The sequence below is a fragment of the Conger conger genome, chromosome 17 (assembly GCF_963514075.1).
Source record: "Conger conger chromosome 17, fConCon1.1, whole genome shotgun sequence".
NCBI classification, from domain to species: domain Eukaryota; kingdom Metazoa; phylum Chordata; class Actinopteri; order Anguilliformes; family Congridae; genus Conger; species Conger conger.
In genome coordinates this window covers 19752703-19770132 of record NC_083776.1, presented here as the reverse complement: position 1 = coordinate 19770132, position 17430 = coordinate 19752703, and the positions used below count along the sequence as shown (strand labels likewise).

The window sequence follows — 17430 nt, the reverse complement described above, 5'->3', positions numbered from 1 at the left end:
TACATTACACATTTTGACCAATAAAGCTACGTACTGTACCTATTGCAGGCAGCGAGATCATTTGACAGTGAAACAAACTGGCTGTGTTGAAGAAATCCCCTGGTTTGACCTGTTCGATCGGCTCACCCTGTGACCATTGTTTCATTTCAGTTTCCTCTGTCAGCTACTTTATGTGCAGTCTCATTGTGTCACGGACCGTCGTTGTCCTGTGTCATGTGGCCCATGAAGTCTGGTAAGGGGAATTTTAACCCACTGTCCGTATAATCTGGAAAAGCCTGATTTTGTTTCTGTCCTCCATGCAGGTTTGTTCTGTGTGGGACGATTCAGTGCATACTCTTGGCTCTCTTTATCATACTGTGCTTCCTCCTGTGTCTTGAATAGTCTTTTCTTTCTTAATGGTTCTATGCACGGTTTACTTTTCCACTGGTTTCTAATATTACCTCCATGCAGTAGTGTGGGTGTATAAACTGGTGATGGGTTTCTCCCCGTGAGGTGTGAAGGTTCTATTAAAGTTCATTCCTTTCTCACCAAAGTCTCACTTTCCTCTTTGCTAATATGCTGCTCCTTTGTGTATTTACACTGAAAATGCTGTGTAGTCTAAGCAATGTGATGCCGTTGTGGTGTGAGCTAGCTGGGCTGTCAGAGATATCGATCGACATGTTGACGTTTCCCCCCCCCCCCCCAACAGGCTGTGCTGAGGATGGCGTGTGATGTTTCTGTGCACGTTTGTCTGTGCGTAATTACATGTGCTGTAAGGCATCAGTTCGTCTTTAAACATTAGAAACGTGAGATCTCAACAAAATATTATTTGGGTGACTCCAGTGTGTTCCATTCACAGGTATTGGTTGATAACTTTTGGAGCAAACGGAAGAGGACCCCAATGGCCCTGAACATTTCTAATATGAGAGGATATTTTTATCCAGTGCGCCAGGAGGTTCAGCTTGCTGCTGGACCGAGTTGAAACCAGTGCCCTACAAGCCGTAAGCAAACTTAAGTGGGGCAGAACACTAGAGTACAGGATGAGATGGAACAAGTGTCCATTTTTATTTCATATTGAAATCACATGAAATATCCATGTTGTAAATAGTGTGAGCTTTATGTAGGGTAATGGTTTGGTATGGTTATGTGGGGTGGGGGGCGGGGGCTGTTGTAGCAGTTTCCTGTGCCCTTTACTTTTCAAGAGAATATCTTGAGAGCACTACAGAGTGCAAGAGTGCACTGCAAGCCCTTACCAAAACGACTAATCTGTCATATCCCCTGCCTCTCCACTCCTCACAGAGGAGGATATTAACCCTGTGTTGTGACTCACAATGTGAGTTTATATATTTAATTTAAAAAAGTATTTATTTATTTATTTTTAAGAGGTGTTCACTTTATAAGGAGTACAGAGGCACATACAGGTACTGCACATTCTGATGGGATCCTGTCAGATGCTGGTCTGCTTTGTTGAGGTTGAAAAAAAAAATGAAAAATAAGAAGGTCACTTTTTCGCATGACAGTTTGGCTGTCTGATGTTTGGTTTCTGTGAGACGGCAGGAAAACCACATCCTCTCCGTCTTGCTGATTTGCAGAACAGCGTCTGCACGCGAGACCACACGCCTGCAAGAGGCCACCAAAGACAGGCTTGTGTCTGGAGGCAGAGAGCCGCGATGACCCAGCTCCGGGGGACCACGCTGCTGTTCAGCCTGCTTAGTGCACTCCTTCCCTGGGGTAAGAGCACCTCCGTACACCCCCCCTCAGATCCAACCTGGAGCAAGGACACTGATGTAAAAAGTGGGGTAACGCTTGGACCCCTCGTCATAAGGCTGTCATAACCCATGCCATAACAGCTGTAACGATATGGCTTAACCGATAATGTCAGCTTATGTCAAATGACATAAGTGTCATACGTTTATCAGTAAATTTTATGACTAACGTGTCATAACATTTACAGATAAGTGTGACAGTTTTCTATCATTTCATATCAACTGACATCTGTTATGCCATCTTGTGACTGTCTGTGCATGACAGTGTTATGTCAGCCCTTATGGTGAGGGGTTCAAGTAAAGTGTTACCAAGGAGTGTTTAGCAAAACAAATGTTACTTGGTCCAGTTAATTAGCTGAATTGCAGTGAGATGTGACATAAGCTCTGGGCTCTGTTGACTAATTGCTTGCATTCTGCCCTCTTTGCAGGGCACACACTAGAGTGTCTCGTTAGTCCGGTCACAGATGATACCATCATCTGCAGGCTGTTTCTCTCTAGTGCAGTGCAGTGCAGTAAAACTGCAGTGAATTATGTTAACATGCATATGCATACGTGTCGAATGTTCAATGTGTCGAAAAACGCATTCGATGTGTGTGGACATCATGCTCCATCTATCTTCACAGATGTGTGTGTTGGTGAACGGGTTGTTCACATTGACAAGGGCCCCCTGTATCGGGCGATGGGGTACCCTATCTCCATCTCCTGCAACGTGACTGGGTTCAGCGGCCCTTCGGTCCAGATGTTTCAGTTCTCAATCTACAAGCCAGAAAACCCAGGCTCGGAGATCAAAATCATCAGCACCGCCGACCCCAATATTGCTTACACCAAGTATCAGAAGAGAGTGAGTGGCGGAGATATAGAAATCGAGCGGTTGGCCGGAGCCTCTGTGCTGCTGCGAATAAGGGAGCTTCTGGAAGACGATAGCGGGGAGTACGAATGCTTCACACCCATCTCCGACGGGTCGTATCTGGGAAGTTACAGCGCCAAAACCACAGTTCACGGTAAGGTTCTTCTTCAAGGCGTAGCCCGTATGTGCTAAATAACGTCATTAATATTAATTCACTGAGGGACACCTACTTTGGTTCTGCGTTGCATGACTTTTGGTTTAAAATATTTGATCGGTTATAAAAAAAACTTCAAGGTAAACATCCAGCCAGACCATAATGTGAAAACGTTTTGATGCTCTGATGTAAAAGCCAGTCTTCCCTTGGCTCAACAGGCCCGGATGGTGGGCATGATTGCAGCCAAAGAGATAATACCTTTAAGCTGGAGATCTCCAAATGTTTCATGGTTTTATGTGGCGTTCTTTATTATACAAATGGAGCGGATATGTTCTCGTGAGCCTAAACTACAAAAACTATTTTTGAGCATGTGATGACCTTTCCTAAAAAAAGAAAGAGGCTTAACTTCATATCTTTCTTGGCATCTGCTGTAATCTTTTTTCTTTCTATCCCTTAGTACTGAAAGCACTTATTGAATATATAGATGTGAGACTTAAAAAAAATAAAATTAAATTTTTGTTGTTGTCTTTCCTTTTTTTTTTTTCCTTTTATTGTTCTTTATAACTGTCTTTGTGTCAAAATAAAATATGAAGAAAAAATAGATATAGATGAATTCCTTAATATTCTTACCTGTCGGTGACAATGGCCATAGTGCTACATAGATAAATGCTTTTTGTGTGTGAAAGAATGTGTCTGAAATTGCATAGTAGTTGCTACACACTATACATGTATACTAACATTCAGCATACATAAGGCGACTTTCGTATATGAGTAAAAACTAAGATGGGTTTCCATACATGCTACGTTGCCAATTTAAGCAGTGTGCATTGATGATGGTAGTTAGTTGATATGACTTTGTTTAAGAAAAACCCCCCAAAAAACATTCAAAATGTAAAGATAACCATTGAGTTTAACTACTTCCTGCTAAGACTAGTGGAAATCTACAGTAATACATTTAAATGGTTCAACTTGCTGCTTTGGTTTAGACAGTGCCATGCTAGTTGCTTAGGTTGTGACCTGTCGAAATGGGTTCTGGGATACTCATGCCAACATTGTGTTCAGTGTTCGATATTTCCTTGCATGTAGTAGCTTTAGCTTATATTATTTTATATGACTATGGACATACTAATACTATTTTGACATACTAAGTAGTAAGCTAGTATGCAATTTTGGATGCGGCCTGAATGACCCACCTGCATTACACTCTCTCCTTCCCCCACCTCTGATTGGCTCTCTCTGCAGTAATCCCGGACACCCTCAGTGCCTCAACCAATCCTGCCACCCTCAGTAAGACTGAAGGGCAGTCCCTGCAGCTGGAGTGTGAAGTATCCAGTCAGACCTACCAGCACACCCACCTGTCTGTCACCTGGTTCCTGCTGGGCAAAGACGACAGTGCGCCCCGTCCCATAATCTCCCTGAGCCGGGACCTCACGCTGGATCCCGGGGAAGGGTTCCAGGAGCGCTATCGCGCCGGCTCCGTAAGCCTCGATAAAGTGCAGGACACCACGTACAGGCTGAGTGTGTCTCGGCTGCAGCTGACCGACCAGGGTAAAGTGCACTGCCAGGCCAGCGAGTGGATTCAGGATGCGGACCGGTCCTGGTACAGAATCGCTTACAAAGACTCGGAGGCCTTCACTCTTCAAGTCCAACCCATAGGTGAGCTCCATGCAGTTAAAGTATTGGAGAGGATGTGCAGGAGCTACATGGCTACACAGTAAAATGTGCACTGTAAAGGGTTCTTGTAAATAATATTAATCTGGACAATTAACAGTTGGTTAATAACACTTATAACAGGGAAAGGTCTGGAAATTTATATGACCAGGCATCAGCAAAGTATCACCAAACCAAAATGATTGTTTACATAAGAGGTCTGTTTGGGATCCGTTTGTGCTCGGTTTCAGATGTTGTCAGCGATTCGTTCAGTGCCGGCATTGAGGCCCCTGAGGGAGAACTACGAGAAGGAGACGCCCTGGAGATCCAGTGCTCCATAGAGGCGCAGAACATTCAGGAAGGGTACTTCTCTGTGGCCTGGCTGAAAAATGACAAGGAGGTAGCCGGGTTTGGGCCTACTGGCATACCGTCCGTTGGGCTGGACTACTCTTCGAGAGAACGCGAGGGCGCGGTGAAGATGGTCAAGAAGAGCGACAAGGACTACCTGCTGGCTGTCAGACCGGTCAGAACTGAGGATGCTGGGAAATATCTTTGCAGAGTGTGGAGGGAGGAGAAGACGGCCGGGTCCTTCTCACGAGGCCAGAGCCAGGACTCAGGTGCTAAACATGTGGCCGTCACCGCTATAGGTGAGTCTGATGCAAAATGGACTGTGATATTTGGGTAATGAAGCCATGGAAGATACAAATATGTTCTCAAAATCACAAGGAGAGATGCTTTTGCTATTGGTTGTGTTCATTTGTCCAGGGCTGCTCCTGTTTTCTGATGGCACCCAAACGCATTTACTCCAGCGATTTAATCAGCTTTTGATTTCTAAATATATATATATATATATATATATATATATCTATCTTTCCTGGGTATAGTCCACTAGTTTTTACAGCATTTCAGCTTTCCATCTGCTAATGTGACAACTGGAGCTTGTTTAGAGAGTCTGACAGAGGTATGTGTGTGTGTGTGCCTGTGTGCGCGTGCGCGTGTGTGCGCGTGTGTGCGCGCGTGTGCGCGCGTGTGCGCGTGTGCATGATCTCGACAGTGCTTCATCCACTTGTTAGACTTCTTTTCTCTTCTCTCCTTTCAAAGAACAAATTGATGGTACCACAGTAATGAACCAAACCATAATAACACATTGAACCTCTACTTTCCATGCACTGTGGCCTCACGGATATATTAAAAAAGACATTTGGCTGGGTCCCTGCTGAACCTAATGGTGACGCGTTCTAGCCAGGACATTAATCTCACACTAACTAACATAGACATTCCCTTCACAGAGCGTAAACTGGCAGTGACCACTCTGCACTCCACCCTGAAGGTGAATGAGGGGGACGTTTTGCGTTTAACCTGCGGCGTGTCAGGTAGCAGCGGGCAGCTGTCTGTCACCTGGCAACACAGGGTCGGGCATGGCGACTTTGGTGATGTCATCAGCCTGAGCCGCTACGGCGTTATGGAGGCAGGAGTGCAGTACCGCCAGCGGACGGTAGGGGGCGACGTTCGGGCACTCCGCACTACACCAGAGTCCTTCACCCTGGAGATCGCCAACGCCCTGCCCACAGACAACGGCACCTACAAGTGCACTGTGTCCGAGTGGGGGCCCGAGGCCATGGGCGGCGGGGAGGTGGATAAAAACTCTCAGGAAGTGAATACTGAAGTCCTTTCTCTGGGTAAGAATTCATAACAATGCATAACATGACAGAACATGCAACATAACATAATGCATAGCATAGCAGATAACATAACGTGTTATAGAATCATGTTAACTTTGCCACCTGTTCAAATGGGGTAATTTTATTCTCGTTTTGTTTCAGATTCTCTAATACACGCCCAGTTGAAAAGCCGCACGGTGCGTGTGAGGGAAAATGAGGAAATAGAGTTGTTCTGCAAGGTGAAAGGGCCAAGGTTCCCCCTGTCAGTGACCTGGAATTTCAAGCACTCGGCGTCGGCAGCCCGGGAGGAGATCGTTTCTCTCTCCCACGATGGCGGCATCTCCTGGCGGAAGACCCGGCGGAACTATCAGCTCAGGACGGAGGTGCAGCCGGACGAGGTCAGCTTTGTCCTCAAGGTGTTCGGGGCGAGCTCGCAGGAAGGTGGGAAGTACCAGTGTGTCGTTGATGCCTTTCTGCGCCAGACCCGGAGGGCATCGAAATCCTCCAACGAGGTGGCCGTGCAGGTCCTAAAGCCAAGTAAGCCAAAATGGAGATAGATGGATAAATGGTTTGATGGATGGATGGATGGATGGATAGATGGATGTAAACTGATATGGAGAGATATTGATGGGTGGATGAAAGAATTGTGGGTGTGAAAATGGGATCTGCATAGATGGATAGCGGCAATTCTACGGTAACAGACATTACAACTGCCAGATATTTGTGTGATAAAATTTGATCCAGCTACATAAGAGACACCGTTAATCTTCCCATTAATAATGCTGGCATCAAGGAGTTTTTAATGGATCTTTTTTTTGCCTGCACAAATTAATGGACCATTAAGGGTTTCCTTTTAAAGGGGTACTTAATTTCAATTAAGGGGGTAGGAATGGTTTCAGGGGTAAATAAATGTATAAGGAATAATAATGATGTGTAATTAATGTGGTTTTAAGGGATTTGTTTGTTGTTGTGCACGCAGACAGCCGCTTGTCCATCTCAGTCGGGCCCCGGTCTCTGCTCCAGCAGTCGGCAGGATCCGACGTGCAGCTGGAATGCACCGTTCTCGCCGCCACCACCGCCAATGCCTCCCGCTTCGCCGTGTCCTGGGTGTTCCGGCCGGAGGGCGGGCAGAACCGCACGCTCCTCAGCGCGGACCGCGACTCGGTTCTGGAGGCGGAGGCAGGGCAGAGGTACAGCCTCATCAGGCGTAAGGCGCGGTCCTATGAGCTCCTCCTGCGACAGGCGGGGCCCGGGGACAGCGGGAGCTACTACTGCCGTGTGGAGGAGTGGCTGCAGGACCCCCACGGAGCCTGGGGCCCACTGGCGTCCACTTCTGCCGTCATACAGCTCCTCGTAAGCCCGCGAGGTACGGGAGCGGCCATTTTGTTTTTCAAATTCAGTTCTTCCTTCATTTTTCCCAGTCGTACTAAAAAAAAAAGTTTTCCCAGAGTACTAATTTTGAATGACAATTAGAAATTTGATTTATATCTACCTTAAATTACAGAATTTAATTACAGAAATGGCTATCAAATTTTTGTTAAGATTTTTTTATTTTTTTTTTACATTTTTTTTTTATTTGGGTTGTTTTAAGGGTTTTGGTTCAGTTTGAACACTTTTGTTGAAAAAAAAAAAAAACATTAACAGAAAATGGTGTGAAGACAGTCTGGCCAATCAGTAACACGAATTGTTCAGTTAATTGCCTAATTAATTGGGAAAAAAGAAAACCAAGGCTGGATTTAAATTCAAGGGCCAGATTTGATGATCCTCGTTCTAATAAACATATGTAATATTACAGAAACTATTTTATATGGTCTCTGCTGTCATAAGTCATCAAGGCCTTGAATTCTTAGAGCGCTGCTATTAATAGTTTCATTTTAGCAATTTGTCTGAATGTGATTTACAGGTCATCTGACACAATTATTATCTGGTAGCTAATTGAGCAATAGCTCTATAGCACTGTCCCTGCACGTTTATCGATGTAAATATTCTCTCGTTTGCCCGACAGAGAGTAATTTCAGCGTGACGAAAGGCAAATCGAAGGTCACGGTTCACGAGAGCCATCAGGTGGACCTCCGCTGCACTCTGGGCCCCGGCAGCCTCACGCCCACGTCTCACTACGCCATCACCTGGTCCTTCGTCCCGGCGAACTCCTCAGAGAAGGTGATGCTGATGCAGTTCAGCCATGACGGTCTGCTGGATTACAGGGGCGTGAACGCAGAGCTGATGAAGAGGATGGTTTTCTCCAGGCCCTCCCAGGGCTCCTTCGGCCTCTCCATTCAGAACATGGACGCCGGCGACAGCGGCCGCTACTCCTGCCAGGTGGACGAGTACCAGCTGGACTGCGAGGGGAAGTGGCAGCAGAGGGCCACCGACCGGTCAGGAGTCACCAGCGTCAACGTCCTTCAGACGGGTACGTCCTGCTTTTTTGGTTGATTTGACTGATTTATAGATTCATCTGTTCTCCGACACCCTTGCTTGATTGACTGCGTCTTCACAATAGGTGATGGTGGCATGGCCGCATTAATCGTTTCTTCTTATCAAGAAGCAGTGTCCATCCCAGATTATACTAACAAACCATTTTACAGCTTTATGCATCTTTGTATGGCAGCTGACTGAATGTTGTGTGGTTACTAGGCTGCGATTTTATTGCTGAACCGCATGAAAGTCTAACATCGCAGCTTTTTTTGAATGTCTCACGAACAGAGAGTAACCTGCATGTTCAGAAAGATAACGTCAATGTTACCATGGGCAACCAGCAGGGCAGCTTCACGATCAACTGCAACATCACCTCGTATTCGAGCGCCGCCTCAGTTTTCGAGGTCACCTGGTGGCGTCGGCCAGGGTACGGGGCAGAGGAGCCCCACCCCATTTTCAGAGCTGCGCGAAACTTCACCTTGCAGCACCTGGACAAGAGCAGGAAGCGTCTTCTCTTCGGTCGACCCCGAGCCACTCTGTACACCCTCACAGTCCCTGACGCCCAGCCATCTGATGGAGGCCAGTACTACTGCCGTGTGGAGGAGTGGCTGTTGTCTCCCAGAAACTCCTGGAGGAAGATTGCAGAGGACACATCTGGATATCTGAATGTTTTGTTCCAAGCACAAGGTAGATGTCCATTCACCTGAAATGCTGTTGCCTTTTAAGGGTTAATTACAGGGGTATGTATACTCACCATTGTTATTAGCGGTCCAAGCAGTGAAGCCCCTCGAACCCTGTTGTTTTTACCTCACATAACCATGAGCTGGAATGGCCCAGAATCACTAAACTTGGTAGGCTTTTTTGGGTGGCTGTACACTTTGACTGTTGGATCCATTACATTATGGCGCAGATTGACCACCTGCTGGCACTGCACAGCAGGTTGACATTCACAAACCCAGCCCCCTGCCCCATTTGTCCTAAAGTCACAAAATTTGGTCTACAGACTCCTCTCCTAATAAGGAACACATTTGCCTCAAAGACCCATTAAGTCTGATATACTGGACTTTGGGATTTACATAACATTTGGTATTTTGACTCACCTGACATTCCGTTATATGACTATTACCTTTTTAGTGGTGTCAAAACATGCCTGAATGCCAAACCTATGAAATTTCCATCGCCTTAGCTTTTGGAAAATGGTCCGCATTTATATTGCGCCTTTATCCAAAGCGCTGCACAATTGATGCTTCTCATTTACCCATTCACACGCACTCACACATCAATGGCGATCGGCTCCCATGCAGGGCACCAACTAGCTTGTCAGGAGCAATTAGGGGTTGGGGGTCTTGCTCAGGGACACTTCGACACACCCAGGGTGGGATCGAACCTGTTGACAGCCAGATGACTGCTCTTACCTCCTGAGCCCCACTTTTCACAAAAACACAAATAATTCCAAAATCTTTTGACATAAAAGTTTTAATAATTCTAAAATGAATTAAATAATCACTGTTCCTTCGCAGACATTTCAAACTTGCTGCAATGACAAAATCCCTCATTATGAACACGAATAGTATATGAGTGGGCGCCATCTTAAATTGGCCACCATTTTGTATTACAGTTTGTCATATATTACTTTTCTGGATTATTCCTTAACCACTTGGCTGATTCTTATAAAATTTTGTGTATTGCCCAAGGGTGGAATCCAACAACCCAAATTGTCTTCATGATTGGCCAAATGGTCGTCCTAAAATAGTCAGTTGAAATCACAATTATTCAACAAGCGTAACTCCTCTTCTGTTTAACTGAGAGAGTTGAACATTTTTCAACTAATTTAATGATGTCAGTCTGTACTCTTCACACGGACCAAATTTCCCTCAAAGAACCATAAGACTGACATATTATATTTATGACTTCTGGGGGTAGGGTGGAGATTGTTCACCTTGAAGTTTTGGGGGGTTGATGTTACAATTTGACCATGACATTCTGTGTTGTAATTGCTGTTTTAAGGCAAATCAAATATGAATTGCAAACAAATGAAGAAAAATAATAATAATTCCAAAACAGGTTGGCATATGGTTATAAATTGGTCAAAATATATCAAAATATATTAAAAAGAATATTCAATAAGTCCCTAAAAATCACTGTTGCATCAGGTCCCTAAATTGATGGCATGGTCCAACATCTGTTAGAACATCTCGGTCTCTGTCATTGTAAGCTGTATGAATGCTATTTGGACCCCAAGACCCGCTGCTTGCTACTATATTTATTATTGTTGTTTTCATTATGATTATTATTATAAATTCATCGGTTGCTCAGTCCTAAGCATGCTCAGAACTCCTTATTTCTCTGCAGCAGGGAGTAATTTCAGTGTGCAGAAGCTTGACATTGACCTCAGCATTCAGGAGGGAGATATGGTGGACCTCCGCTGCACTCTGGGCCCTGGCAGCCTCACGCCCACGTCTCACTACGCCATCACCTGGTCCTTCGTCCCGGCGAACTCCTCAGAGAAGGTGATGCTGATGCAGTTCAGCCATGACGGTCTGCTGGATTACAGGGGCGTGAACGCAGAGCTGATGAAGAGGATGGTTTTCTCCAGGCCCTCCCGGGGCTCCTTCGGCCTCTCCATTCAGAACATGGACGCCGGCGACAGCGGCCGCTACTCCTGCCAGGTGGACGAGTACCAGCTGGACTGCAAGGGGAAGTGGCAGCAGAGGGCCACCGACCGGTCAGGAGTCACCAGCGTCAACGTCCGCCAGACAGGTACATTCCAGTTCATTCAGTGGTCAACCCAGCAGCATTTGCCTGCCAATAAATAAATGTTAGACCGGTGAGGTAGGGATTGTCATACCTTTGGAGGGCCTTTTGGGAAAATGAAAGTTGCTTTTGGAATGAGTGCTGGTTGGTGATTTGTTTGGCCTGGATCAAAGAGTCAATAATAGTAGAATTATTGAAACCTTCTGTTTGTTTGAAAGGTCCCACAGATAAAGACTGGATTGCTACTGTATATATCTGCTGTATCTTGACTAAGGCCTTGCTACCTGGTTTCTCCTGCTCATTATTCATTATTACCTCAAGCTGTTGGCCTACACATCAACATCCCATTCCATCCTCGCCCCTCCAAGGCTGTCACCTTATGTATGAATTTGATTTTAGCAAAACTGAATTGTAATAATGTCTTGTTTGAATCAATGGTATTAACTTAACTGCATGATGATGATGATGTTATGAATATCTTGCATACAGAGAGCACCCTGCATGTTCTGAAGCATGACGACAATGTTACCGTGAGCGACCAGCAGGACAGCTTTGTGATCGTCTGCAACATCACCTCGTATTCGAGCGCCGCTTCTGTTTTTGAAGTCACCTGGTGGTGTCGGCAGGCGGATGGGAAAGGGGAGTCCCGCCCCATTTTCAGAGCCAGGCGAAACTTCACTCTAGAGCACCTGGACAAGAAGAAAGATGGTCTTCTCTTTGGTCGACCCCGAGCCACTCTGTACACCCTCACAGTCCCTGACGCCCAGTCGTCTGATGGAGGCCAATACTACTGCCGTGTGGAGGAGTGGCTGCTGTCTCCCAGAAACTCCTGGAGGAAGATTGCAGAGGACACATCTGGATATCTGAATGTTTCGTTCCAAGAACAAGGTAAATGGTATTTCCAGTGCAAATGTTTACTTCCTAGCCAATCACCAGACGGTGGCAGTGAGTTGTTGGCTGCATGATCATCTGCATTTCATTGTGTTCTCTGGGTTTTGACTCATGCTAACAGGCATCATGCGCTGCTGTGAGCGTTTTTTTGTACTTCTATGGCCTGTGAACAGAAGTTCCTCATAACTGGAAGGGTGACTTCCTGTTACAGCCCTTTTTGAATAGCCTGCCAGAACATATTTGGAAAGGTAGCTTCTGTGCATTGAAAAAGGTCAATAGCAGAGGTAGCAGTTTGAGTTCTGGAGGTGTCACCGCTTTTAAAGGTTGGCCACAGCCGCGTTACCAAGTTAGCGTACCAGTGATGCTCTTCAGTGCAGAACATCGGAAGGGATGGGATAATAACAGGGTACAGAGCTGCCTCCAGCATCCAGACCAGATGTGGCCAACCCAGGTCCTGGAGAGCCGCAGGGTCTGCTGGTTTTTGTTGTTACACAGCACAAAATTGGTGAAATAAAACAGTCACCTCACCTGGTTTGGTGGGTCAAAAGTGGTTGTTGTGTTTAAGGTCGGCCTGTAGTTAAGGTAAATGACTGGGAAATGTTGGTGGTTCTAATCCCAGTGTAGCCACAATATGATCCGCACAGCCGTTGGGCCCTTGAGCAAAGCCCTTAACCCTGCATTGCTCCAGGGGAGGATTGTCTCCTGCTTAGTCGAATCAACTGTACGTCGCTCTGGATAAGAGCGTCTGCCAAATGGCAATAATGTAATGTAATGTAAGGTGTAAACAAAACCAGCGCACCCTGCGGCTCCCCGCGGCTCCCCAGGACCAGGATTGGCCACTCCTGATCCAGTCTGAGTAGCGTTGTAATGTTTACTTCCTCATCCTCTTCCAAAGGTTCCGTCAGAGTGCTGGAAGCCGCATGTGCCTACGGCCCGATACCGATTGTGCTGTCCCTCCTCATCGCTCTCCTGGTCCTGGTGGTCGGCGCCCTGTCGTACAAACTCTGGAAGGCGGGGGGGCGGTCTGCGAAGAGGAAATCGGATGATTCGTTCTGGGAGAGCAACCCGCTGAAGCCCAAGCCCTAACGGGGGGGAGAGCCCCTGCACAAACCAGTAAAGCTGTGGTAAGAAAACTACGCTTGAACCCATAATGTTGTGGACATAATCACGGGTGTTTGGAGGCTAACACACTTCCATATACAGTGACGTGCGCACAAGTCATATGCTACTGACATCTGTACCACTGGGATTAGTGGATGTGCCATTCATTTGTAGGCCTAGCCAAGCCCACTGAGGTTTGGCTTATCAAACTAAGTCTGCTGCCATCTTGTGTTCAGTGTTCATTTCCTATCTTGGGCTGAACACGTCATGATGCCTGATCTACAGTAAATCCTCAAATTGTGTCCGGGATTCTATTTGAAGCCGGGCCTCGGATAATAGCCGGGGGCGTGGTCGATTCGGACAAATAAAGGCCGGCCCCCAAATACAAGCCGGGGTAATATTGCCTACCAGTAGGGCTATCAGTCCATGAGCACTAGAAGACATTGTTTTGATTTAACTCAATGAAATAAAAGAGCTCTTCTTAATATTTTATATTGTTGGTTGGTTTAATACTGTTGCCAATGAAAAGTCGTTGTCCTACACCATGGGTCTCCAGCACGTTGCTCTCTAGCTACCAGTCACTTGCCGTCCCCTTCTGAGTAGCTTGCCAAAAGCTGAAGCAGTATACATTTAAACACAATTGTTGCCGCGAGGCATTCCAGCCTACGAATTTAATAAAAAGTAGTAAATCAGGCAAAATGAAAAATTAACTCAATTTAGGCTACTTGGCTACGCAATAAGGTTTCCATGTATTTACAGCACAGCGCACGTTCAATGAATGAATGAAACGGGTGGAAATCCCGACACTCTTTCAACTACATAAAACTTAACAGTGAACCACCAAATACCCCCCAGATTTCAGTGCCCATCAGTCCCAACATTTAGCAATTGAATCAAACAGTCCAAAAGTAAATTAAATCCCAAACCAAAGCGAAAATCTTTTGATAGCCTACCGGTATGCTGCTCCAAACGAAACGCATGTCTCACAATAAAACGCACTTTAGGAAAAAAAGATCCTTAACTTGCTAATTTGTTATTGGTCATGAAGGCGTGTCTGGCAAGTTGGTATTTTATGAAGACGCATCTGTTTTGGCTTTCATTCATGGTTTAGCTACTCAAGTTGCGTTTCTGAACGGTTACAGGAAGTGTTGGCCCACTTTAAGTGTAGCCTTTTACTTTATTTCTAAGAATAAAATTCTACAACAGAAGCCTAATAAGAAATAAAGGCCTGCCTCGAATACAAGCCTGCCCCAAATAAAGGCCTGTGCTTTGTGCAGCCTAAGTAAATAAAAGACCCCGGCCACAATTTGAGGATTTACGGTAGTCATAAATATGCTTAAATAATTGAGGGAATTTTAATTATCATACATAAAATTATGATAATTTGCTGTTATAGTAACTTAATGTGCAAAGTTCCAGTATGAAAATGTCACTTGGGGTAGGGTTGTTACGAAACCATACTATTCTTACTTTCTTCCAGCATTAATGTCGAGGTTTAAACAAATGATTTTCTGCATTTCTAATTGTATTTATGGCGCTTCAAATGTTGATGACTGCTTCATCATGATGACTCTTATTATGATGACTGCTTTGTGATGTTGCCTGCCATAGCCTAACACAATGGGTAAATCACTGCTGGACTGCTAAATTCATGGTTTTTAAGCTGGATTTTCCTTTCTTCAAAATGCCTTGACATGAAATAAGAATAGTCTTAATCATTTTAATGAAAGCCTCCAAAATATTTTGCAGTCATAGCTGAATACAATAAAAGCATTTGTACCATGTCAAATTTGGCACTTTTTTAAATATGGAAAGCACAGGTGTAATGCACACACAGTTTTGTTTTATAGTGTTTACAGGTATGGACTGACAGAGTGTGAATGTTCGGCTAAATGAATCTGAATGAACAGGGTAGAAACGCTTCAGAAGATGTCCTTTTCAGAAAGCATCTCTGTTTGGACAGTGTTCTGTTTATAATTGATGTCTCAGGAATTTAATGAACTCGTTTTGTGCTGGGAGAAGGTTTCTTTGAAATATTATTTTAATTGCGCTGTTAAATTAGTTTTTTTTATTTTTTCCAGAGTTTTTTTCTTTGTATTTCTTTGTATTTCATTCTATTCATTCTATTTTACACTGATTCGCATGTTAATTATCAGCTGAAATTTATTTTTTCCATAAAGGTGAAACTTCGAAAAGAAGCTCAAAAGAAATTTGCTAAATGTGCTTTATTGATTTGTACAGTATGTTCTCTAGTGTGAGATTTGTTCAGCAACTTACTTTTTGAAAAAAATAAAATAAAATTGTGCCATACTGAAACTAAACAAGCTACAGTATGTCTGTTGAATATTACCATGCTATAAATATCATATCATAGAGAATAAACATCTTCTATTTTTGAGTCTAGAGTCTTTTTAACATTTCGAGAGCATGGAAACTGTTAATCTCTCCAAAAAATGTAGCTTACAAGGTCACATGGGGTGTTCAGTGCAGCAATAAAATGCACCATTTTCAATAATATGAAATGCAATCCTTTATTCATTGCAGATGTTAAAGTAATATTATTATTATTATTATTATTATTATTATTGTTGTTGTTGTTGTTGTTGTTGTTGTTGTTGTTGAAATAGGCTGTTTTAAAGCAGCAGGATATAATTTATTCTTATGTTAGCTTTCTGAATGATACCATTCTTTAAGAACAGTGCAATAGTCTGTTTGCAAGGCTGAGAAATGGTGACTATGAAACCTGAAACATATACAAAGACCCCCAATTCCCTTTCTTTACACACTCAAAATATCAGCTAATAGAGGTGCAGATAATTAAATGAACAACATGTAGTTGTGTTAATTCATGACTACATAGTTAATAGTAATGAATACCATACTAAATGGAAACTGTGCTCCCAATTGTTGTGCTTTTGACTTTAGAATTTTTCTTCTTCTTTTTTGTCAATAAAGTAATTATCTGTTTAATACAGTTATGTCCTCTATGTGTCTCTCTGGTCTGTTTATATAAATACAAACTATAGTAACTCACTACTAAATGCCCATGTATGTAGCAATGTGTGTGTGTGTGTGTGTGTGTGTGTATATATGTATGTATATATATACATATATATATATATATATATATATATATATAATATAAACACAGGCTTATGTGGTTGCATAGCAGCTAGCTATATATAGTATCATAACATTAGTTTTTGCCATGTTAAAAATTTGTTTTACATGGACTGAAATGAAATGAAATAGATGTTTTTGCTTATTCCCCCTCTTGATATCTTGTCAGGTGTGTATATGAAATGGAAAGTAATCAGCCTCAAATGCACTGAAAGTAAGACCAAGTAATGAAGTGCGTCTGACGCTGATCTGTGTCAACACTGGGAAATATCCAAGTGCTATGAAATAGAAGAATTGTCCTCAGTTGTGATTACGTCAACAGACAGTCCTGACAATGATTCTCTGCTGAGTCATGGCACAGTGGACTAATCTGACCGTGTTCAGTGTCTTACTTCACCCATGACTGCCACATATTGCTGAAGTTGTTGATGTAACTTATGAAGGAAATACTTCTTTACAAAATGACACCTTCCTATTTCACTGAAGTCTCCTCTGTCAGCAGGTTAAATGTTATATCTTGACAGAAAAGAAAGCAGAGAAAAACTGAATTTGAAGTTCAAGGTGAAACCAGTGCTGTCCTACCCTTTCATAAAATATGAAAAATACCTTCTCAGATAGCTCCTATCCCCGATACAAATCCAAATATGCCATCGTTTTTCGGCAAAATAAAGACTTTCTGGAGGAAAAATAGACCAAACTATATATTAATGCTTGTGAAGAAATGCAGTTTACATATCAAGAGATGAACTCGTTGATATAGATACAATGGAGGACGTAAGTAAAATTAATTTATGTAATATACATTTTAACGCTGTTTTCATCAAACTGCTCTTGGTCTCAACTTTTCATTCACAGTGAAACTAGCGCCACGTGGTTAAGGCTAGCTCTTTAAAGTTATAAATAACACTGGTATCATGACAATATGAAGTCTCAAATCTGTTTGAAACAGAACTCGTTTCAAATGTCAAATTCTTGTAGAATACCAGTAATCTGCATTGATGCGTTTCTTTGAAACAACTAAACAATCAGTTGCAATACATTAAAAATAAATGTTTTTCATACAATTATTTATTTTTTCATACAAATTTGAAT

General features: G+C 43.6%; 1 protein-coding gene across 3 annotated transcripts; it reads left to right on the top strand.

Moving 5' to 3' along the window:
- The first annotated feature begins 860 nt into the window (after positions 1 to 860).
- On the top strand, positions 861 to 16201 carry LOC133116172 (immunoglobulin superfamily member 3-like). Of its 3 annotated transcripts, none has more exons than XM_061225451.1 (13): positions 861 to 980; positions 1572 to 1710; positions 2369 to 2746; positions 3989 to 4402; positions 4648 to 5043; positions 5686 to 6075; positions 6220 to 6594; positions 7037 to 7423; positions 8063 to 8467; positions 8761 to 9159; positions 10828 to 11232; positions 11716 to 12114; positions 13013 to 16201. In XM_061225451.1, the coding sequence occupies exons 2-13, from the start codon at positions 1650 to 1652 to the stop codon at positions 13201 to 13203; spliced, it is 4200 nt and encodes a 1399-aa protein (XP_061081435.1). In that variant the 5' UTR covers positions 861 to 980; positions 1572 to 1649; the 3' UTR covers positions 13204 to 16201. The 3 variants fall into 3 exon arrangements, with proteins under 3 accessions (XP_061081435.1, XP_061081432.1, XP_061081433.1); XM_061225448.1 differs by having other exon boundaries at positions 10825 to 11232; XM_061225449.1 differs by lacking the exon at positions 861 to 980 and adding an exon at positions 1236 to 1312 and having other exon boundaries at positions 10825 to 11232.
- The last annotated feature ends 1229 nt before the right edge of the window (positions 16202 to 17430 follow it).